The sequence below is a fragment of the Lygodium microphyllum genome, chromosome 9 (assembly GCF_053477565.2).
Source record: "Lygodium microphyllum isolate KBCC chromosome 9, Lygodium_microphyllum_v1.1.10, whole genome shotgun sequence".
In the NCBI taxonomy this organism is placed as follows: Eukaryota; Viridiplantae; Streptophyta; class Polypodiopsida; order Schizaeales; family Lygodiaceae; genus Lygodium; species Lygodium microphyllum.
In genome coordinates, this window is record NC_141143.1 from 22,502,038 (window position 1) to 22,525,697 (window position 23,660).

The window sequence follows — 23,660 nt, forward strand, 5'->3', positions numbered from 1 at the left end:
GTTCAATACTGTTGTTATGCCTTTCTCCAAGTCTGCATGGATGAAGGTGGAGGCCTTATTTAGGAACTTTTGCTGGTCCTGCAAAGGTGCTAGGGGACAGGTGGCCATATATTGGGACCAGCTGACAAGGCCCTGAGTAAAAGGTGACATTGGATTGGAATACTAAAAGAAAAGTCAATAACATTCCTCTTCCACCTGCTTAAATGCCTCAGTTCAGATCAGCCTTGGGCAATTACGCTCAAGACCTGGATAGCTGTTGGGAAAGTGTCTTGGTGGTGATTGTGAGGGTCTTGGTGTTTAGGATGTCATTTTCTATAAAGACATTAAGGTGAACATTAAACAGTCTACCATTGCTCAGAAAATTGTGGATTCCCAGAAAAGGGTTACTTCCCCGTAAGAGTGGTCATGTGATACACTAGGCAGAAGTGACGGATCGTTAACAACTGTGGTGGCAAGGTGCAGCCTTTGACCAGGGGCATTGTCCTGCAATTACAAAGCCCGCTCTTTCCCAAGGCCATCAATGCTAAAGGCATCCACAGATGGAGACACATATGGGATCCTGGCAAGGTGGCCCTTCATCAGATTGACTACTTGCAGGATCAGCACCATCTGAATAGTGACGAGACTGAATAGTTGTACATAGTTCTCTCCAAAAAGGAGAATTAGCCTACAGCCGTTTTAGAGTACCTGCTTAGGTGGTGGGTGTCGACCAGTCGGAAGAGACTCTTTGACTTTTGATGATACATGGATGGATCATCAAGACCAGTAGGATCCGGCAGGAGGATCAAAGAAGTTCATTGCAAACTTGGAAGAAGCAGTTAAAGAATGCATGGAGGGCCACACTATCCTTCAAGCTGAACTTGATTATGTGGAGGATTGTAGCTAACGTGCCAAACTAAGGATAAAGTTAAGCATGCGGAAGTTTCTCCATTACATCCTTTTTGGATAAGGCAGGAAGAAATTGTTAACATTTATTTTGGCACTGTATTGAAAGCCAAAGATGCTGGAAATAATGCAGAAATGTATGGAGAACATTGGAATGCACCACTGTATCAGCTGGAAACAGGCTCTTCTTGATGATAGGGACAGCCCGAGTCCTGGAAGATCCAGTCCATTTTGAGGTCTGTTATGCGTAGGTCACTTTGGTTGACTAGGAATTCTATCCTGTCTGGTTGACTCTGTGTTTATCCACATCGGGGATGAAAGTATAGCTACCCCTCGCTGTGAAGAAGCTGTGAAAGTATAGCTATCCACATCGTGGATGAAAATATCCAGCTCCTTTAGGGCTGTGAAGAAGCTGATTCTGAAGCTGATGGCACCAGTTTAATGATATTGTACATATTACCCTTGTAACATTATTCAATTTGCTGTTTTCTATTTTTTCTAAACTTCTAACTTCAGTTTATCATAATTCCTCTAACCAATAGTGCGCATCAACCATACAATATAGAGCTGGCTTTGGGTCTGCCTGTATTAACTTTAACTATTACTTCTTAATTAGAAGACGTAAATAGATTGTGACTCAAATACTCCATGATCATTGTTTGGATGTACTTGCACAAGTTTTAGATTTTCCGGGCATGATTATTTTTGAAAGAATGTTGTCACAGTTAACCGAACCAAATCATTATGTACATTTGGGCACGCTTTCAGCACACTTAACAAGTTCATACAGTGGGTGCTCTTATATATAACGTAACAGATGTTTTACAGAACTTATATGACCACGTACAGAAGCTGTATTTATGCTATCTATCTTCTATATACGTCTTTAAGATGTCCAGAACTTGTAAAAGCATCTGTGTTAATCTGTCACACTTTATTGTCATGAAAAGACCACCTTACATCCTTAGGTGATCTTCCATTTTGACAACTTCTTACATAATGGTCATTCCCAGGAGGCCGTGCCTGCCAAACAGTAACCACAGATTCGTCAAGGAGTAACATATAATCTGACAGTGGATGTATATGCAGCAGCTTAGTGAGAACCACACTAACAATTCTTGACATTTTCATACAATCCATTCCATGATTCATTGACAGAACAAGCGAAACTTATATATTGGTTTCAGTAATCATCAGTCTTTGATTAGCATGTTTGAGACGATATCACAGCAAAGTATATGCACACATGAATACAAGGTCAAGTACCTTTACAGTTGAGCTGGAAAGCATTGACAGTAAGCTGAAACAGACAGAGGTTATGTTCATTGCCGGTGACCAAGAATCATACAGGATATCTGTTTCATGCAATCACAGTCAGTATTTAGTAATTGCATGAGGAACCCTTAATGACAGAGAAAATTCATGTTATCTGACTACCTGGAATCATACATCTGCATATTTCTAGAAAAAGTACTTCATAACCCAAATCGGATGATTTTATACAAATACAATACAGCATCTACCCAAGATGTGAATAAAAATGCTTTAAAAAGGATACGTAAAGAAACTTGGTTTGCAGCCTTTTTTAGAGCATATGCCTTTCAATAAGCTTGCTGAGGACCAGAAAGCTTAAGAGAGAACAGTATATTCTCAATATGCTTTTGATGTAAGCCTTTCCATACGGGAAAAATGAGCAACCAAACAGAGAATCCATGTTCGCAAGCGTACGCCCACCTTTATCCAATGAAGGGATCCGACTAGCAACACCACAGTAAAGAAGCCCACTTCAAACAGCATCAACAGTGCACACACTATTAGAGAATGGTGGTGTACAGGGAGAGAACATGACAGTGTTGGAGATGAACTGCTCTCTCCTTAAGCATCAGAGCTAGCTCATACTCGAGGCTAACACTCTCCAAACCAACCATGTAGTTTAGGTCTTGCCTAGTGATCGTCAAATAGATAAGGCTGCCCACAATCTTCCAATACATTGTGACATCCTCAATCAAGTCACCCTCGTGTGTACTAAGCTTAGCATTAACATCCAAAGGTATATAAATAGGCTTGCAATCAGTCATACCATGCTTCTTCAATAAATCCAACGCATATTATCTCTATGACAACCATATACCCTTTGAAGTTTTGATTATCTCTATGCCAAGAAAATACCGTAGCTCTCCCAAATCCTTTATCTCAAATTCAACCTTGAAAAGACCCTTCACATTGTCAATCTCTGTCTCAATATCACCTACAATGATCAAATCATCCACATATATAGTAATGACCACAATATCTACATCACTCTCACATACATAGAGTGAGTGATCAACTTGTGCTCTACAAAATCCAATGCTGACAAGGTATTTTGCAATCCTATCATGCCATGCCCTAGATGCTTGCTTCAGCCCATACAAGGCCTCATGAAGCCTACATACATAATCTGGATGATTCTTATTTACATAACCAGGTGGCTGCTCCACATAAACTTCTTCTTGCAACTCTCCTTGCAAGAAGGCATTTCTAACATCTATTTGATGCATGATCCAATCTTTTAATGCAGCCACTGCTATGATAGCCCTTATAGTGGCCATTTTAGCCACTGGAGCAAAGATCTCCTCATAATCAATACTATGAGTCTGCGCATATTCTTTGGCAACCAGCCATGCCTTATAGCTCTCAATAGATCCATTTGACTTATGCTTGACCTTGTAAACCCATTTGCAGCCACTAGCTTTCTTGCCTTCAAGTAAGGGCACTAACTTCCATGTGTCACGATTCATAAGTGCAGCCATTTCTTCATCCATAGTATGATCCCAATACTCACTATCCATTGCATCCTCAAAACAAGTGGGTTCCACATCCTGCACAACCTTAGCCATATATGCATAGTCATGAGCTACATAGCTATCATATATCACTCGTTGCATTGGCTTTCTTACACTACTTGACCTACGTGGACTTAGATCACTTCCAGGTGCTTTAGCATCCTCTTGTGTCTTCCACACACTAGGTGTTTTAATAGAGGGAATCCCAAACTCCTCGTTCAAGCTTTGCTTAGAGCCATCTGAATCAACATCAACATGAGAGAAACCTAATGATACATCTATCACAACAGGTGAGTCCCCAACTTTCTCTTTCCTTTTCTTAATATCTATGATGTACTTGGTGGTGTAACCTGTGATCTCAATTTGCCACTCCAAGGTCTATCAATAGAACCAAAAACACTCTTGTGGTCCACTCAATATCTGTGATGATTGCTGACCTATTTTCTACATAGTCACACTCTCATGCTCATCAACCCCAACTACATTTTGCACATTACTGTATCAACTACTCATTTCATCAAAAACAACATCCCTACTAACTCTCAGTTCACGTGTAACAAGGTTATAACATCTATATTCCTTCTGCTCAAGAGAATAACCAACAAATACACATTTTATTGCTTTGGGATCCAATTTACTGCGCAACTCATCAGAAATAGCACATAAGCAATACATCCAAATACTTCCAAATGGAATAGATTTGGCTTTCTACTCGTAAACTTCTCTTCAAGAATCATACCATGTACAGCAACAATGGGTGTCCTATTCATAATGTATACATTAGTAGCAACTGCTTCAACCCAATAGTAATGAGGCAAGTTTCTTTCTGGCATCAATGCACGAGCCACCTCTGCAATATGCTTGTTTTTCCGCTCAGCAACTCCATTTTGATACGGAGTATATCTACATGTATATTGTCTCTGTATACTATTTTTCTACAAAATATCAAAAAACTCATTGGAGAGATATTCTCCCCCTGCATTCAATCTTAGGTATTTAATATGCAACCCTATCTCTTCAACCAAAGCCTTAACGCTTTTAAAGTGAGTGGACACCTCACTTTTCTCGCACATAAAGTAAACCCATACTTTACAAGTATGATTATCAATGAAGAAAACATAATACCTACACCAATTCAAGTGGCTTCTTGCATACATGCTTTTCATATGGAAACGTGTGTCTTGCTTGCTTTCCAAGTCGACATGCTTCATATACTTTGTGCATCCCATCAACTTTAAACTTAGGCAAGGCATCCACAATCTGTTTTGACTACATGTCTTTCAGCCGCTACACATTCGCATGACCAATTCTCTTATGCAAAATTTCAATATCAGCCACAACACCTAAACCTTGTGCAAATATGGCAACATCCATTTCAAGTAGATTTACATCAAGAGTAAATAATTTGTCAGTAAATTTCCCTTTTGCAATCAACTTGCCATTACTTTTTAGATCTTCTACATAATAACCATCAAATGTGAACCGAACCTACAATCCCTATTCTACTATCTGACCAACAGAAACCAAATTTTTTGTAATATTTGGTACATACACACATCAGGCAAGTACTTAGTTTTGCCATCCTCAATGAAACATTTCAAATACGAGTAATTGGGTGAGCTATATCATCCCATGTCTCCACATAGCCCGGGGACTCTAGACTACAGATCTCTCTAAACCACTCTCCATCAAAAGTCATGTTGTTAGAGACACCTAAATCTACATACTATACATCATTCTTTGATTAACCATCAATAGTCATAGTATTCATAAAGTGCTACATAACAAACAATTGTTCACTTCTATCATCATTGTTTCTACTACTAGATGTATAGTTATCTTGCTGCTTTTTCCCATTTCTAATTTCAGCTTTCTTTTTTAAGCAATTTTGAGAAATGTGACCTTTCTGACCACAATGCCAACACTCTCTACTATCAGTAGTCACAGGTTGGGCACGGAGATCGAGACAGACAGTCGTTACGCACAATGAGAGACAGAGAGAGTGAGATAGAGCAAAGTAGAGAGTGAGCACATTCTTAGGTATAATGACGAGAGAGTACCTTTAGGTTTTTAGATAGATATATATGTGTAAGTACGAGTGCTAAGGGTGTATTTATACCCGAGCACATTAAAAAGGCACGAGGGTCTTTATTCCCAACAACGTCCCACCTAAAGGCAATGTGCCTGAAGAGGAAAAAAGAATCAGCTAAGTCTAGGTATGTACAAAGCTGAAATAAATATATCTATCCAACTCCCATCATCCGTCGACAATGAGCAAACCGCTCTGCTGGAAGACCCTTCGTGAGAAGGTCTGCAGGATTATCATCTATATACACTTTGACAAGCTCAATGCTCTTGCTATCAAGCATATCTCTAATGAAGTGGTACTTCACCTGTATGTGCTTTGTCTTTGTATGAAAGACAAGATTCCGTGCTAGCATGATAGCACTCTGACTATCACAATGGAGAACAAGTAACTCTGAGATGCCAAGCTCTCCCACCAGACGTGAAAACTATAAATCCTCTTTGCATACCTCAGTGGCAGCCACATACTCTGCCTCTGTAGTAGACAATGCAACACACTTTTGTAGCCTGGAGATCCAAGAGACTGCTCCTCCTGTGAAAGTAAACACATACCCAAAAGTGGACTTCCTATAGTCCGCATGACCAGCATAGTCTGCATCCGTAAAGCCAACAACAGATGCCTTCTGCTTTCCAAAGTAGATACACAACTCCTTTGTGCCTTTGAGGTATCTCATAATACCTTTCACTGCATCCGAATGCTTCTTGCCAGGGGTTGCCATATATCTGCTAATCACTCCAACTGCAAAGGCAATGCCAGGACGTGTAGCAACCATAGTATACATCAAACTGCCAACAGCTGAAGCATATGGTATCTTGGTCATTTCAGCCTTCTCATCATCAGATGTAGGGTTGTCCTCTACACTAAGTTTCACATATAGAGGCAATGGAACCCCAATTGTTTTCCCCCCCTCCATATTGAAACGCTGCAAAACTTTGGAGATATACTCCTGCTGAGATGGATAGAGTAAGTCTTTCGATCTTTCTCTGAGTATTCACATGCCAAGAATGTGATTTGCATCACCAAGATCCTTCATGTCAAAGCTGCCATGAAGACTTTGCTTCAGTGAGTCCAAGGCATGAGTATCCCTGCCAGCAATCAGCATGTCGTCAACATACAAAACCAAGATAATTAGGCTACCCTCTGCTGCCTTCTTGGTGTACAAGCAGTGATCCACTTGACTTCTATGAAAGCCTTGGGACTGCATGAATGTGTCAAACTTATAATACCATTCTCTTGGTGCTTGTTTCATCACCATGTACAAATGCAGTCTTTACATCCATCTGTATAAGCTCCATATCCTCAACTGCAACTAAGCCCAAAATGGTTCTCAATGTAGTCATCTTGACTACAAGAGAGACAATCTCATCAAAGTCAATTCCATGCTCTTGCTTGTACCCCTTTGCAACCAATCTTGCTTTGTACTTTGATGAGGAACCAAAAGTGACCATCTTGTAAACCCATTTGCATAGAAGTGTTTTCTACCCTTTCGGCAACTGCATCAAGTCCCAAGTGTCATTTTTCTCAAAAGATTCTATCTCTGACAACATGGCTTTATACCATTTCTTGTTGTCATGTCTGTTCATTGCTTCCTTGAAGCAAGACGGTTCACCACAGTCTATCAACATGACGTAATCAGCCACATTGTTTGCACCAGGAATAAATCTGCCAGGTTGTTTAGTAGCCCTAGACGATCTCCTAACCCAATGGTCATTGTTTGCTGGCTGTTCCTGCAAATTTCCATTTTCAACATGCTGTCCTAGCATTTCAGCTTGCAAATCAACATTAACAGCTTGTTGTCCTGGCTGTTCCTACACATGTAGTGGCTCATTATCATGGGCAATAGCTGACTGATCATTTTCAGCATCATTTCCTACATTTACAGGTTCATTTACAGCAGGTATTTGCTATTGTACATCAGGCACAATTTGCTGTCCAAAAGGTATTTCTTCTCGGAATACAACCCTACCGACCTCCTCAGTCTTTTCAGGCTGTTTATGCATGCAATCTTCCCAGAAGATAACGTCATTGCTGCGTACTACTTTCCTTTTCTCGGGATCCCACAATTTATATCCCATTTCACCCTCGTCACCATATCCTAGGAAAATGCATTTACAAGACTTTGGCTCAAGTTTGCTGCCTTTTTCTTTACGAATGTGTACAAAAGCCTCGCAGCCAAACACTTTCAAATGAGCATATGAAGGTGGCTTGCCCGACCACACTTCTTGGGGAACTTCCCCCCCCCCCCCAAAGACCTGTTTGGTGACCGATTAATTAAGTGAACGGCTGTCATAACAGCCTCTACCCAAAAACCATAGGGCAATGTAGCATGAGACAGCATCGTACGGACCTTATCCTATATAGTCCGATTCATACGCTCTGCAACTCCATTTTGGGGCAGATTATGAGGGGCAGTGAGCTCCCTCTTTATCCCTTTGCTGTCACAAAATGCTTGAAAGGCCTTGGACACATATTCCCCACCATTGTCAGAGCGAAGACACTTAAGTGTCTTATATGTCTGATTTTCAGCCAATACCAAGAATTTTTTAAACTTATCAAGCACTTCATCCTTGCTACGAATAGGGTAAACCCATACCTTGCGTGTAGCATCATCGACAAAGGTGACAAAATATTTCTTTTTCCCTAAAGATAATCCTGGCATTTGACATACATCCCAATGTACTAAATCTAGAGGAGAAGATTTCAAAGAAAGAGACTTTTTATGAGACGTCTGTGCATGTTTGCCATAAATACAATGATCACAGTGCTCAAAATCAGCATAACGAAAACAAGGCAAGTAACCCAAACGATAATCACTTTCATTCATGTTTGACTCGTGTATCCCAACCGACCATGCCACAAAGAAACGCTTGGCTGCTTGGTCACGGTAACAACATGGTCATGCACACTAGATACATGAAGTGTTCCTTTCTATTTCTTCCATTTGTAGCAATCACATTTAAAGTGACCCTTCTTGCCACAATGATAAAATTCAACATCTTTGCCACGTGATTTATTGTGTCCCTTGCTATCATATTTGCCCTTTTGCTGTGATCTGTCCCTAGTATGCAAAGCACTGGAAGACTTATTGGATGCATTATTCTGTCGATTCATCTCTTCTATAAGTAGAGCACTCTCTACATCAACATACAAAAGGATCACATTAGAATTGCTCATAGCAGTCCTGAATGTATGCCAACTCTCTAGTAGAGTGCAAAGCAAGAAAGTAGCCTTAAATTCCTCGTCAATCATGAACTTCAAGGCAACCAATTGGCTGAAAATGCAGTTAAACTCACTCAAGTGAGTAGACATTGCAGTACCCTCTTTCATACGCAAATCCATAAGCTTTTTCAGCCAATACACTTTGCTTGCAACACTCTTTTGTGCATACAATTCTTCCAGTCTAGTCCATGTAGCATATGTAGAATCCAAACCTTCAATGTTGAACAGCAAGACATTAGAAATCGATAGCTCTACGGTTGAGCGTGCAAGCTCATTTAACCCATCCCAATCGTCCTATTCCATGTCCACAGGCTTTGCCCCTTTGGTTTTGATCGGCTTTGTCTGCTTCTTTTGCAACAGGATATTGTAGCACTACTTTTGCCAAATTGCAAAGTTATGTGCGCCTTCAAGCTTCTTTATGTGCATCAGATTACTGCTGTCATTGCTGCCAACCATGATTTTCAGCCCGAAAGTGACCAAAAAACAGCAAATGCAGGCCCAAAACTGTCACCCAAGTAACCAAGGTACAAACAAGTACCAATCAGCAATAAATGACCACGCAGAAGCACAGATTTCAGATGTGTAATTAAATTTTCAGAAGCACCAAACCATGTGCTACACATTCCACAACTGATTACAACTGTTCCAAGGGCATATGCATCAAATTATATGAGAAATCCCAATTTTTAGCTGCAATTTCTGTTGTGCATGTACCCACGGGCATAAAATTTGACACTAACGGTCAAAAGCCCCAAAATTTTTGTCCTCAAAGCATCAACCACACATCTGCATTTTCTCTGTCATGCATAGAACAGGCCAATTTTGCCAAAATGGAGCAATTTCAGCAAAACCCCCAAATTTTACCAAGTGTTGATGTCCAAATTGCGTGGAATTCAACTTGCGTGTACATAAAATGACCAAATGTTGCATAGATTTTGCCCAAACTACAAAAGCCCCAAATTGCACACGGTCCAATGTGCATCAATGTCAAGAAATTGGGCAAATTTCAGCCCAATTTGTGCATGTACATGAAAAGCCCCAAATCTCGATGGACAAAATGTCACAAATTCCTGCAATTTCGGAGACAGATTGTCCAATTCTGCGTTGAGATCCCCAAAATCGGGAAAAGCCCCAAATTTTTGGGCTTGAATAGCACGGAAATTTGTGTTGTGCCTCCAGTGTGAACCCTCGGTAGGGAAACTTCAAAAAAAAAAAATTTGAAGGAAAAAAATGTTGAACGGCAGGTCAACGGACCCGCCATGCAGGTCGCCGCCTGGTACCTGCTGTCGCGTCGCGTGTGGAGGTTGTCAACTGTTCTGTCGCGTGTGCAGCTCGCCAACTGCTGCCCGATACCCTGTCCCGTCCGTTGGAGTCGCCCGTTGGAGCCGTTCGTTAGTTGCAGTCGCCGTCAACTGCTGGTCGCCTGTCAGCTGTTACACCACTGCTGCCTGCTGGTCCACGCTGGACCAGTCGCCTGGTCTTGCCCGTGTCGCTGGTCGCCTGAGACTGTTTTCTTTGCTCATGAGCTTGCCTGCCGCAACCGACTGCTCGACTATGACAACTCCTGCTCATCGAGTCCACCTGAGACTCCTGCAACACCTAAGTTGTTTCTTGCCAGCTCAGATATCAATTTGTAGTGACAGGTTGGGCACGAAGATCGAGACAGATAATCGTTACGTGCAGTGAGAGACAAAGAGAGTGAGATAGAGCAAAGTAGAGAGTGAGCACGTTTTTAGGTGCAATGACGAGAGAGTACCTTTAGGTTTTTAGATAGATATATATGTGTAAGTACAAGTGCTAAGGGTGTGTTCACACCCGAGCACATTAAAAAGGCACAAGGGCCTTTATTCCCAACACTATCACTAGAATTCTGTTGCTTATTAGAATCTACACCTTGCCCTCTTTGGCTCCCCTATCCTCGGGATTGTCCTCTATTTTGTTGTGCATCATAACCTTGACCACAACCACCACCTTGGCCTCTGCTAGTAGAGTCAACAACTGTTCAGACTTGACCGCGACCACGACCTTTACCTCTGCTAGTAGACCGCGACCACAACCTCTACCTTTGCTAGTAGAGTAAACACCACCTTGACCATGACCACGACCACGACCACGACCTCTACCTCTGCTAGTAGAGTAAACACCTGTTCAGACTTGTTCTTGCTTTGAGAAAAAAAGGAATCCAAGCCAAGGTTCATTTCCTCAAGTATCAGCATAGAAATCAAGTCTGCAAAATCAGAGATATCATTCCTCGTATTCATAGATGACCTGAAGCTCTAGTATTCATCTCCAAGTTCATCTAAGCATGCAAGCACAACATCATCATCAACTACCACACTGATAGATCCAAGAGCTTCCACAATACTCTTGATCTTCAAGGCATAATCATTAATGGACACGTTTTCTCTTTTCACTTGATTCTTGAGCTGCAGCTTTCTAACCTTTGTATTTACTTCGAATGGCCTTGCTAAATTTTTCCATGCAATAGCGGAGGTTTCAGATTCCTACAGATAGCCCATCATGCTATCTGTGACACTGACAGACAACCAATACATGACTTTACTCTATGTTTACTCCCAATCTCTCTTAGTCTTTAACTATTCTACAATAGCATTTCATGTAGAAACTTCAAGTGCTACTACCATGTCTCCTTCAATGTAATTCCAAACACCTTTGCCTTTCAAGAAATTTATCATCCTAAACTTCCATATAGGATAATTGTTCTTATCAAACTTCTCATTGACAATCTGGTTGAAGTTGTCAAACATTTTGACAAAACTGAAAACCTTGCAAAACTTGCAATCTGCAGGCAAGCTAATACCAAGTACACCACAACTAAACACATAAGCCCTTTTTACTGACTCCACAACAATAACTGCAATCTGCAATATGTATACAAATGCTTTTGTGTCTACAACCTAGCAAACACTTGAAACCTTACAGATTTGAAATCTGTAACCTGTACACCTGTAAACAGTATCCAAAATTGCAGTGGACCCAGAAACTGCTGCTAGAACCACTTGCAAGTCCAAAATGGAGGCCGAAATAACCTCACATGCCAAAAATCACCACGGGATAGCCTTGAAGGGCTAATGTATATACACTGTTCTTCTTGCTCACCAAGTTTCACTGCAATCTGAGATTGCAGCCCTACCAGACTCAAGAGCCTCCTATGGCTATAACCTATGGCAAATCGAGCAAGGTGAAAGAGCTTCTTACCCGTTGCTCGCTTGCTTGCTTGCTTCCATACTTCAACGCCTTCACCTCAACCTTCAATCGAGCTCCGCACAGTTGTGGGATGGCTCTAATACGATGAAAACAGACAAGAGGAAAGGGAGGTGAAGCACCCAAAAGCGCACACATATATACAAAAGCAATGGAGACTTGAGCACACAAAGAGATAGAGTTAAAATCTTCTTCTTCTACACAAAAAAACAAGTTTACAACATGATAGAAGACTAATATGAAAGTAACACCACATTTGTACATGCAGTCACTAAGTGTGAATCCGCTAGAAAAATAGAGATTGCACAATAAATGTGCCATAACCAAGGATGAACTACATGGATGTAATCCAACTGTAGAATCGCTGGTGTATCCTCATGTCAGTCACCTAACACACCAGTAAATAATATTGTGCCACATCACCAAGGAACATAGTGGATGCCAACTCATGTAGAGCTCGACATCTCAACAAAAAAGTGTTGAAGAATGACAAAAAAGGGTTGAAAAATGACTGAAGTGGTGTGATAATGAATGAAGTAACTCTCTATTTATAGGTATAAGCTATCTAGGCTCAGTGGTGCGTCCACTCAGAAAGTGGCTAAAATAAGTATACCATTCCTTTTTGGGACTGTCAATACGAAACCCTAAATGAAGTGTATATACTAAAGAAGTGGTTTCTCAATAAGAGCCAATACACAACTAGTTGCATTTAAGAGCCTTGCATGATGTGTGCAGCTTTTATGAAGTATATAAATGGTGGACTAGTAAGCTAAGGGAATCGCATGGATCAAGATTGCAAGGACTATCGAAGTGACAATCGAGACTGCAAAGGCCTTCATTCACAAAGCCATCACCATGAGAATTGTCATTCAAACCGTCGAGATTGACACAATGATCATGAGATAGATCATAGGTGGTCTACAAGGGCTAGGGGGATCACATGGATTGGGACTGCAAGGACTATCGAAGTGACAACTCAAACCGAGAAGGCTGGCATTCACAAAGCCATGGCCATGAGGATTGTTGTTTAAACCGTTAAGATTCACACAGTGATCGTGACATAGATCGTAGGACAAACCATGGCTGGGTTCCTTACCAACCACCATCATATCATTCTCTCCTTGTTTCATCTTCCATGGCCACCAGTCCACAATTGGCTTGTAGGAAAGAATGTGCAATAGAGTGTGAGACAGAAGTGGAGCAACAGTGTTGAGAGAGAGAGAGTGTGTGTGCGAGTAAGTGAACATAGAGAGATGTGTACTTGATTGTGATGGTACACAAAGAATAAAGAATATATTTATATGTTAGGGTACAAATAAAGGGTGTGTTTACACCCATATAACTTTAGACGGAAACGAAGAAACTTTATATCCAACAACCTCCCACTTAAAGGCCTGAAGTGGTATCTTTAAGCTAACCAACTCCCGCTCATATTGAGCCTTTGCAAGACTCTTAGTGAGAACATTTGCAAGGTTATCTTGGGTTTTGATCTTGGTCAATGTGATAAGACCATCATCCAAGACTTGTCGAATAAAGTGGTGAACATCTATGTGTTTGTTACGTGCATGGAACATGGCATTCTTAGCCAGACATACTGCACTTTGGCTATCACATCCAAGCACTGGAGTACGTGAAGAAAGACCAAAATCCTTGACCAAATGACTAAACCAAATAGCTTCCTAAGAAGCTTTTGTGGCTGAAATATATTCAACCTCTGTAGTACTCATTGCCACAATTTTCTGCAACCTTGAATAACAAGAGATAGCCCCACCAACTGTAATATTCCGCGTACGAAAACAATTTGGATAAATGGAAATTTTTTTATTTTCCCCTATCCCTCCACCGGACGGACGAGCTGGAGGGGGAGGGAAATAGTAAGAGCTATTAAGCTCCTTGTTGGAGCCTTATGGAGGGAGGGGGGACATGCGTGTCGACACGTAGGGAGGGAAGATCCCCCTCCCCTCCACTATTTAAATGAGGGGGGGAGCGCTGGAGAAAAGGGGGCTGGAGCCGTGCGGAATAGAGGAGGAAGGGTCGGAGGAATCCATGTCACTGCTGCGTCGTATGGAAACCAAGAGAGAGGAAGGAACGGAAGACACTGAGGCCTCGCCGCCTGACCATCACGCCTTCACTCGCCGCTGGATCAGCACGCCTCCACTCGCCGCCACAGTTTGCCTAATAAGCTTCCCCCCTCCCACGTGGAAGCTTTAGAAGCTTCCTGGGGGGAAGATTCTAAAGAACCTTCTTAGCCCCCTTTCACCCCCCTTTATGCCTTTCTTTTTAAAACCCCCTTTGTTTCTCCCCCCCCCCCCCGGTTTTAATTTTCCCCCCCCTAAAAAGCCCTTGTTTCTTTCCCCCCTCTTAGCTCTTTAGGCTATTCAAGTCACACCCATAGGCTACTTTGTCCTTAGGCTACCTTGAAGACTTTCATTCTCTTTCATTGATTCCTTCATTCACTTTTTAGATCTTTTTGTGCATGTGCTCTCTTAGTTGAGCTTTGTGTTCTTAGTTTTATCAAACAAGCCGGTGTCCACACACCCCCATGTCCTAAAAATCCAATTCATCATCATGGCCTCGTATGATATCCCGTAGGGGAAAAGTAGCCGTGAGAGAAAAGATAGGGAGGGAAGGTAGAGGGAGTGAAAAGAAGGAGTGAAGGAGGAAGAGTAGGAAAAAGATAAAGGAAAGGGAAGGAAGGAGATTAAGTGCTTTCTATTCCTTCTACCCCAAGTCAAAATCCTACAAAGGTTCCGTGGTTGCAAAACCACACTTCCCCATAAACTTTTTTTTTGGATCCAAAGAGACGGTGGAAGTCCAGAAGAAAGAGAAAAAGGCTACCTCACATTCAAACTACGATGCCGCCGAAGAAAGTCCAAGGTGTAGCTGCGGGAGGGTCATCTCCCGGTATCCATGTGGATATCTCACCCCAAAACCAGGTTTTTTCTCTTGGCTTTAATTCGGTTTTAAGTCGATCATGCAAAGGAAAAATGTTAAGGATAGGATATATTTGTTCGAGTTATTTGTAACGAAGGAGTTTAGCTTATGAATGACAATGTATAGAACTTAGCTTTCTTCAAATTGCATCAAGCATTATAAATTACGAGCAAGATTATCCATTTACTATAGTAATATATTTTAGTTAAATCCTAAGGTGTAGAAATTATATCTTGCACCATTAGTCTTATTCCTTTCGCAACGAATCATGGTAAATGGCTAAATTCATGAAAGGTTTCTTTCGATGCTCAAATTACTAGGGAGTTATCTTTGCTAGTTGCACATCTTAGCAAGGCAATTGTTGTTATTTGGCATGAGTTCATCTTTAAGGAAAACGGAAGTTAAATGTTAGGAATTAACAAGTATAAAAATCAGATATACGAACTCATTTGGAAAGAAAATGTAATGGGGGATTGCTGGATGACACTCTATTAACACTTTTCCCTTGCTATTTGAGGACTTGGGAACTAATAAAGTGTGTATACACCAATTTCACAGCTAGGCCTTTTTGTCCCAAGGAGTATTGTCGCTCTTTGTATCACCTTGGCATTATGCTATATGCCAAATTAAACTGTATTGATTGGGAAAGTAAATTGTCACAAGGATAGTAAAACCGTGACAAGACGATTAATATTACCTTCCAAAAGATAACTGAACCAATCTAAACATAGAAACATTCATACCCTAAACACTTGACTACTTTCCTTACCGTAGGGACAATAAATTCATAAAGATAAGAAACTAGGGTTTGTCCCTAAGGTTCTTAAAAGAAGAAACCCTAGGCCTGACATACGTCAGCTTAAAGAATCTAAACAGATTATTCCATCGCAGGACTTGCGCAACATGTATGAAATCATTTAGTCTTGTGATTGATTCACAAGGAGAAAGGGGAAAAACCCTCATCAAGGACGACAGATCCTTACGCAAGTTATCTTGCAAAAAGACGTATTTTTGGATATCCTTCTAAATAAGGAAAGTTGTAAACCAAAAACTAGCATATCTAAGGCACCTTAGGGTTAACCAAGTTGGATATGCCCTACATCGGAATGTAAGAGATATTGCCAAGTTATAAGACACCTTGGGAACGAGTGCTGATACACTCAAAAAGGAAAGAACACTTCCTTAGCAGTTTGCCAAACAACTCGGTTGATTAACGGAAATGTTTGTGCTTGCTAGAGATTTTAGAGCTCTGTTTGAATTATGAATTACAAATTAAATGAGTACCTATACTTCAGGTTAAAGGCCTGAAGGGAGAGGCAGCTTCAGTTACCCTCGACTGCCTGCCTAACCCTAACCAAGGGGGTTGTTAACCGCGCCGGGAACATGGACCGAACCCGCCGCGAGAGGTCTCTCCGTTGAGTTCTACTTAGAGCAGGAGGACGCTTGGGTGCCAGGGGGGGCTCTGGCCGTAAATCCCTCGCCTTCCGGATCCTGCACAAGAGGCTAACGTGACTCGGGATTGGATCTCGAGGCCCGCATACTAGTTGACGCTGGAATAGTGATCCCTGAGGATTACTGGATAGCCTTCGGGCGGATTATGGACAAGCCTACGGGCGGAACTCCTTGTATTTCAAAGATAAAATGATGAAATGTTAAAAGAACTTGCTTGATATTGTTTTTCTATGTCACATGATAAGATTACGTGAAGGAACCAGTGCTTAACATGGTTAATTAAAGAAGCTGATTGTTATATGTCAAATTAATGTGCTAGATAATTACATAACTAAAACAAACCGAGGAAAGTGCGGAGGATGGGCCGTGGGTCCGTCCTACGGTTGGGTGGTCCCGGTTAGCCGGGAACTTTTCTCAAAAATCTCGAAGAACAGCGGAATGATCATCATCATCAAAACAAATAACAAGAACGATGACCTAAAGTTACGTCTTACCCGATTTACGCTGTTTTAGGGAAACGAAATGGGACTATGCCTTATGGCAGAGAGGTTGAGCTTTATATCCCTCTCGTTTCCCATTCTCCTTGAACCAAGTGCAGCGTGAATCCGCTTCGGACTTGGCGTTTCTGCGTAAAGTAGTTCGCTCGGGTCTGACGCTAGTTGCTGTTAGCTAATGACCAAACAGGAAAACCCTAATTCCGGTCGATCCTAAGTGGGAAACGGCCAGGATACTTCCGCTACGTGGCAGACGCGGGAAGACCTAGATCGCAAACCCCGTAACATTCCTTGGGAGTGCCGGGCGGAGTTTTCTAGACATCCTTTCCGATGGACTGCTAAGACGTATCCTGGATGATACCAGGGGACACGTTACACCAATCAAAGTAAAGATATACCCACTAGTAGATTTTCTAGTGTCAAGATCTCTTGCCGTGTCCAAATCACAAAATCCCTGCAACTCTAGTGTACCCTTTCCATAGCATATATACTTCTCTTGTGTATCTTGTAAGTATCTAAAAATACATTTCACTACTTCCCAATGTAGCTTGCCAAGGTTAGTAGACATGAATCTACTAACAACTCCCACTGCATGAGCAATGTCGAGGTGAGACGCAACCATAGCATACATTAAAGATCCACAAGTCGATGCATAAGGTATGCCTTTCATACCACTAGCAGTTGCATCATCCTTTGCACAATCAACTTTGCTAAGCTTTGTATGTGGCAGTAAAGGCACACCAAGGGGCTTAGCATCAGCCATATTCAACATGTCAAGTACTTTGCTAATGTACTTGTCTTGTGAGAGAAACAACAAGTGTTGCCCTCTATCTCTTTTAATACACATGCCCAAAATGTGTTCAACTGCCCCCAAATCTTTCATAGAGAAGGCTGAACTTAGCTGCCTTTTAAGAGCATTCAAAGTACTCTTATGCTTTCCTGCAATCAACATGTCATTCACATATAAGACAAGCATAATAAGACTTCCATCATCAACCTTTTTAGTGTATAAGTAGTGATCTGCATGATTGCGTTTAAATCCATGGTTGAGCATGAAGGTATAAAACTTTTTGTACCATTGTCTAGGGGCTTGTTTCAACCCATATAAGCTATGTTTCAGCCTACAAACCAAATGCTCTTTCCTTGGAATGGCAAAATCTTTTGGTTGTTTCATGTACAGCTTTTCATCAAAGTCACCATGAAGAAAAGTAATCTTTACATCCATCTGATCCAACTCTAAATCCAAGGATGCAATGAGAGCAAACAAAAAACGGAGCGTAGTTACATTTACTACTAGTGAAGAGACCTCTTGGAAGTCTATGCCTTCCTTTTGTGTATAGCCATTAGCAACCAATCGTGCCTTGTACTTGGGCTTCCCATCAATACACTTCACTTTATAAACCCATTTATTAGAGATAGCTTTTCTATCCTTGGGCAAAGGTACAAGCTCCCATGTGTTTTTTGCATACAGAGACTTCATCTCTTCTTGCATAGCAAGCTCCCACTTTCTCTTGTTTTCACATGATTGTGCCTCTCTACATGTCAAAGGCTCGCCCTCTTCAATCAGCAAAAATGCAATCCAAAGATAGATGACACGTGCACACCTTCTTACCCAATGATTTGTATTGTCATGCAATGGGCCTACATCCTCAGGTACATGCACATCAAAACCAAGTTGCTAACTTTCAGCATTTTCTTGCTGTTTTAGCATGTTTTCAGCATCTTCTTCTTAGTGTCCTATTTCATCTTATGCATTTATTTGTTGTCCATTATCTTCTAGCTGTAGCACGATGGATTGCTGCTCATTTTCAGCATCAAAAGGAACAAAATCTTTAGCTAATGGCTGCTAAATGGCTGACTGTTCATGCTGAAATTTGACCTTTTGTCAAGGTCACCTTGTGTAGCATGTTTCAACAACTTTTCCTCATTAAATACTACGTCTCGGCTGCGTACTATCTTCCTACCTTGAGGAAGCCAAACTCTATAACCCATCTCTCCCTCGTCTCCATATCCCATGAAGATGCCCTTGATGGATTTCATGTCTAGTTTAGTCCTCTGATCTACAGGTACATGCACAAAGATTTATATTACAACCAAAGACACGCAAATGGGATGCATGATTTGGAGAGCGATTGCATACATGAATTGCAATTTTAAGAGCCTCTCCCTAGAACTGTTGCTAGAGATTAGCGATGGACACAGCATGCATCTCACTCTTACAAAGTGTGCAATTATATCTTTCAACCACGCCATTTGATGCAGGATTATAAGGGGCTGTCATCTCCCTCTTAATGCCATGCATCTCACAAAACTTTTTGAACTCATTAGAAACATACTCACCCCCATTATCCGTTCTTATAGCTTTTAACTTAAGTCCTTTCTATGTGGTAACAAAAGCATGAAATCTTTTAAAAGCATCCATTACTTCCTTTTTGCTCTTTAACACACACGCCCATGACTTTCTACCAAAATCATCAATAAAAGTGAAAGTACCGTGCACCCCCATATGAATTAACAGGCATAGTGCACACATTAGAGTGTACTAAATCAAGAGCATTGGACTTCTTAATGACACCAAAATGATAAGGAGACTTCACATGTTTTCCATATATGCAATCATTACAAAATTCGAGACCAAAGCCTTTTACATCAAATCTCGCTAAAGAGGAGAGAATCTGAAGGCCTTTTTGGCTCATGTGGCCGAGTCTTTCCTGCCAAAGCTCCATCTGTGAATGAACTTTAGCCACAACCAAAAACTTACCAAGTAATGCTTTACAATGCAAATAATACGATGTCCCCTTTTTGCTGCCTTTAACAATCAGCATAGAGCCCTTGTGGACCTTCCAAGAACCCACCAAAGGTGGTAAAATACCCTCTTGCATCAAGCTGCCCAACTGACAATAATCTTTTCTTTATGCCATGTACATATCTGACATCTTATAAAATCAGCTCTTGGTTGTTTTCAAGGACCAAATGAATGGTACCTACACCCTCTATCTCATATCCATAGTTGTTGCCTAAATAAACCTTGCCTAGACAACCTGCAGTGTATTCAAAAAATGACTCCAAAGAGGAAGTAACATGAAAAGAGGCACCGTTGTCCTCCATGATTGAGACAGCCCATCATGAGCTGAAAGTAAGGCATCAATTACCTCCTTTTTGGTGATGTGCATATCACATGCTGCTACCATAATGTCTACATCATTGCATGAGGCTGCAACAAGTATCTCTCCACTATCAGAGAGCTCTTCAATGACCACACTAGATGCAACATTTTCCTTTGCAACTTCTTTTGAGGGAGACATGTCATCATCTTTCTTCTCATCCTTCTTTTTCTTTCCCTGTTGTTTCTTTCTTTCTTGCTCTTTCTTGTAATACCAGTAATCGAGCTTTTTATGCCCTTTACACCCACGCTAATAGCAAGTAGCATCATCCTCTCTTCTCCGACCTACCTCTAAGTTGATAGACTTAACCACTGCTTTCTCCACTGAACTGTCTTCTGATCTCCTCATTGAGGATAGAGCCCCAAACACCATCAAAGGTTAAAGCGGTGTTGTTGCTAAGGGAAACATCCAAAGCCTCCCAGCTATCAAGTAAAGTCATCAACAAGAAAATAGCCTTCAGTTTATCATTAAACGGCTGCAAACCAGAGTCATGCATAACTGACTCAAAATCCCTATGAAAGCACTCAAATGCTCAGATGTTGGCTTAGACTCGTCCAACTCCATGTTCACAAACTTGCGTATGAGATGCACTTGATTCACTCGAGTTATATTTTCATACATATCCATTAGCTTTTTCCATATAGCATAAGCTGTATCAAGACGCTTAATGTCTGTAAGTACATCATTAGATACAGCCATTTTAATGTATGCAATGGCCTTCTTTTTTAGTCTAGCCCAAACCTAATCTACCATAGCTACATGTTGAGAAATAGACAAATGATGTATGCTCCAAGAGGAGCTGTCCTGAATCCCATATGCACAGTGAGGAGAGTGGAACAACTCAAAGTCTATAAAGCATTGTACTTGACTATGAAATGAATACAATATCATGATGCTTTGTACTTTCAATTAAGTGTCTTATCATTGTCAATTCTACACAAGATTGTGTTTATGAGTCCAAGCTAATCTATCTTGGAACCTAATTCACTTATGTAATAGTTTGTCTCTACTTGTCCATGTCATTATGAACTTGGTTTACATCTTTGATCCACCATAGCTTGTGTCATGTCCTAGATCCACATCGTTTAACATGGTATCAGAGCCCAGTTAGGAATGGCACAGCTCATACTTTGAATCTCTAGTCTCCCTTCACCTCTGGTGATCTCTAACCAGCTCATATTCAGCTCATGTCTCCAGTTTCAACTTCAAATCTCAGTTGGACCTTGTGGCAGCCATAGCCAGACTGCACCTACCCACCTTGGAGCACTTGGATCTCTCTCTACGGGCCATATCTTCAAGTGAATCCTTCTGGAAGTATCTTCCCTTGCTCAAGACGCTTCAGCCTATCACATCGGACGGCAACATTATCATCCACAGAAGGCAGCATTGAGTGATCTGCAGAAACGGCGCAGTCTGCAACAGCGTGACGATTCGTACAGCTGCATGCACAATACGCAACGCAATTCTCGCAACCATCATAGGGCTTTTGTAGCCCATGAGATAAGCTTCACTGCCATGTAAAAAGTTTTGAGAATGATCAAGTGTGTAATCCACACAGACCAAAAAACCAGGCTGCTACAAAAACCCTAATCCAGGAAGCCATAGCCATCAAGGTCCAGGCTCACTTTTTTCTTCAAATTCTTATTCCCTTCAATTTAGGGGACACACTGCCACTCTTATCTGAGTTTGAACTCAATTCCCAGCAAGATTAACACTTCAAATCAACAAGCAAGAAGAAGATCATGTATCACCTAATGCGGAAAGACTTGTGGGACCTGTTTGAAGATGATGCAGACAACAAGAAGGAAGATGATGAAGACGGGTTTGTTGAAGAAGACCAGTTCAAATCCAAAGAATGGAAGAAGATGAATAATAAGGCACTAGGCATCATTGCCTGGGGACTATATCCGGCATTAGAAATGCTAGAACCGCCTGGGAGGAACTTGATAGAATGTTTGCTACCCAAGCAAAGAATTCAAAGGTAAAACTTCTCATGCAGTTTTATAAACTGGATATCAAAGACAATGCTTCTATGACCATACACATTAATAAGTTTAAGAGTTTAAAAACTCAGCTTGCATCTCTTAAAAAGAATATTAATGAAGATGAAGCAATAGCCGTACTGCTTGCAAGTGTAAACAAGGATCCATATGAGAACCTTGTGTCCACTCTAAGTAATGTTCCGAGTCTCTCACTCAAAGATATTGAGCACTCGCTGCTTGATGAAGAAAGCAAATTTAAAAGCAAAGATGTAAAAGAAACTAGCTCAAGGGAAAACCTCTTATACACTAGAGGAGCTACTGGACCCAAAGGAAGAGGTCGAGGATTCAACACCGACAACAGGAATAGAATGACATGTCATTATTGTGGTAAAACTGGCCATATTGCCAGTGAATGCTTCCACAAGAAAAAAGCACAGCAGACGCAGAATAACCACCACCAAAATCAATTCATGAATGAAAAAGAAGAAAAAGATACTTCCGCTACCATCAACAACTATGACAAACTGTTCTAAGGAATTTGTTCCCTTAGTGGATTTGATTTGTAAAAACCCTTGCCAAAGATGTAAAGTCTCAAGCTTTAACTTGACTAGGCTGCCTATGAGCTAGTCTTCCAAGCCATGTTATCATGTAGGGGGGGCTGAGGGGGGGTGTTGAGAAATAGACAAATGATGTATGCTCCAAGAGGAGCTGTCCTGAATCCCATATGCACAGTGAGGAGAGTGGAACAACTCAAAGTCTATAAAGCATTGTACTTGACTATGAAATGAATACAATATCATGATGCTTTGTACTTTCAGTTAAGTGTCTTGTCAGTCAATTCTACACAAGATTGTGTTTATGAGTCCAAGCTAGTCTATCTTGGAACCTAATTCACTTGTGTAATAGTTTGTCTCTACTTGTCCATGTCATTATAAACTTGGTTTACATCTTTGATCCACCATAGCTTGTGTCATGTCCTAGATCCACATCGTTTAACACTACAAGCTCAGTTTCCAAGAGAGTATCATCATAGTCTTTGAGAAACCTTGCATCCTGTCCTTCCACAAATCAAAGCCAGTGCCATCAAACCTCTTGATTTCAAGGAGGGATTTAGTGTCAATGCTACGAGAAGCATTAGCGGCCATTTGTCAGCAATGCACCAAAAACCAATGCTGTAATTTATGACAGCAAACAACAAGTTGAATATTCAGCTATTTTCAGCCTAAAATTTCAGGAGATAATAGCAAAATTTAGTGTCACTCTATTACTCATAGTGCCCAAATACTAGTACAGCACTAGAAAGGATGACTTTCAGCAATATAACTAAAATTTCAGCATACGTTACATGCATACATCACTGCCAGGTGACTCCCACTTCAGCAATATCACCAAAA

At 41.1% G+C, this 23,660-nt stretch overlaps 1 protein-coding gene across 1 annotated transcript in view; it reads right to left on the reverse strand.

Annotated features, from left to right (window-relative positions):
• Positions 1-1,554: 1,554 nt before the first annotated feature.
• The window catches only part of LOC148030863 (putative ubiquitin-conjugating enzyme E2 18), a 39,625-nt gene continuing 17,519 nt past the window's right edge, over positions 1,555-23,660 (reverse strand). Inside the window, exons 5-6 of the mRNA XM_087685629.1 lie at positions 2,152-2,240; positions 1,555-1,908 (exon numbers count right to left, since the gene is read on the reverse strand). Coding sequence (XP_087541755.1) covers positions 1,813-1,908; positions 2,152-2,240 — 185 coding nt within the window. The 3' untranslated portion in view covers positions 1,555-1,812. The remainder of the gene's footprint in view (positions 1,909-2,151; positions 2,241-23,660) is intronic.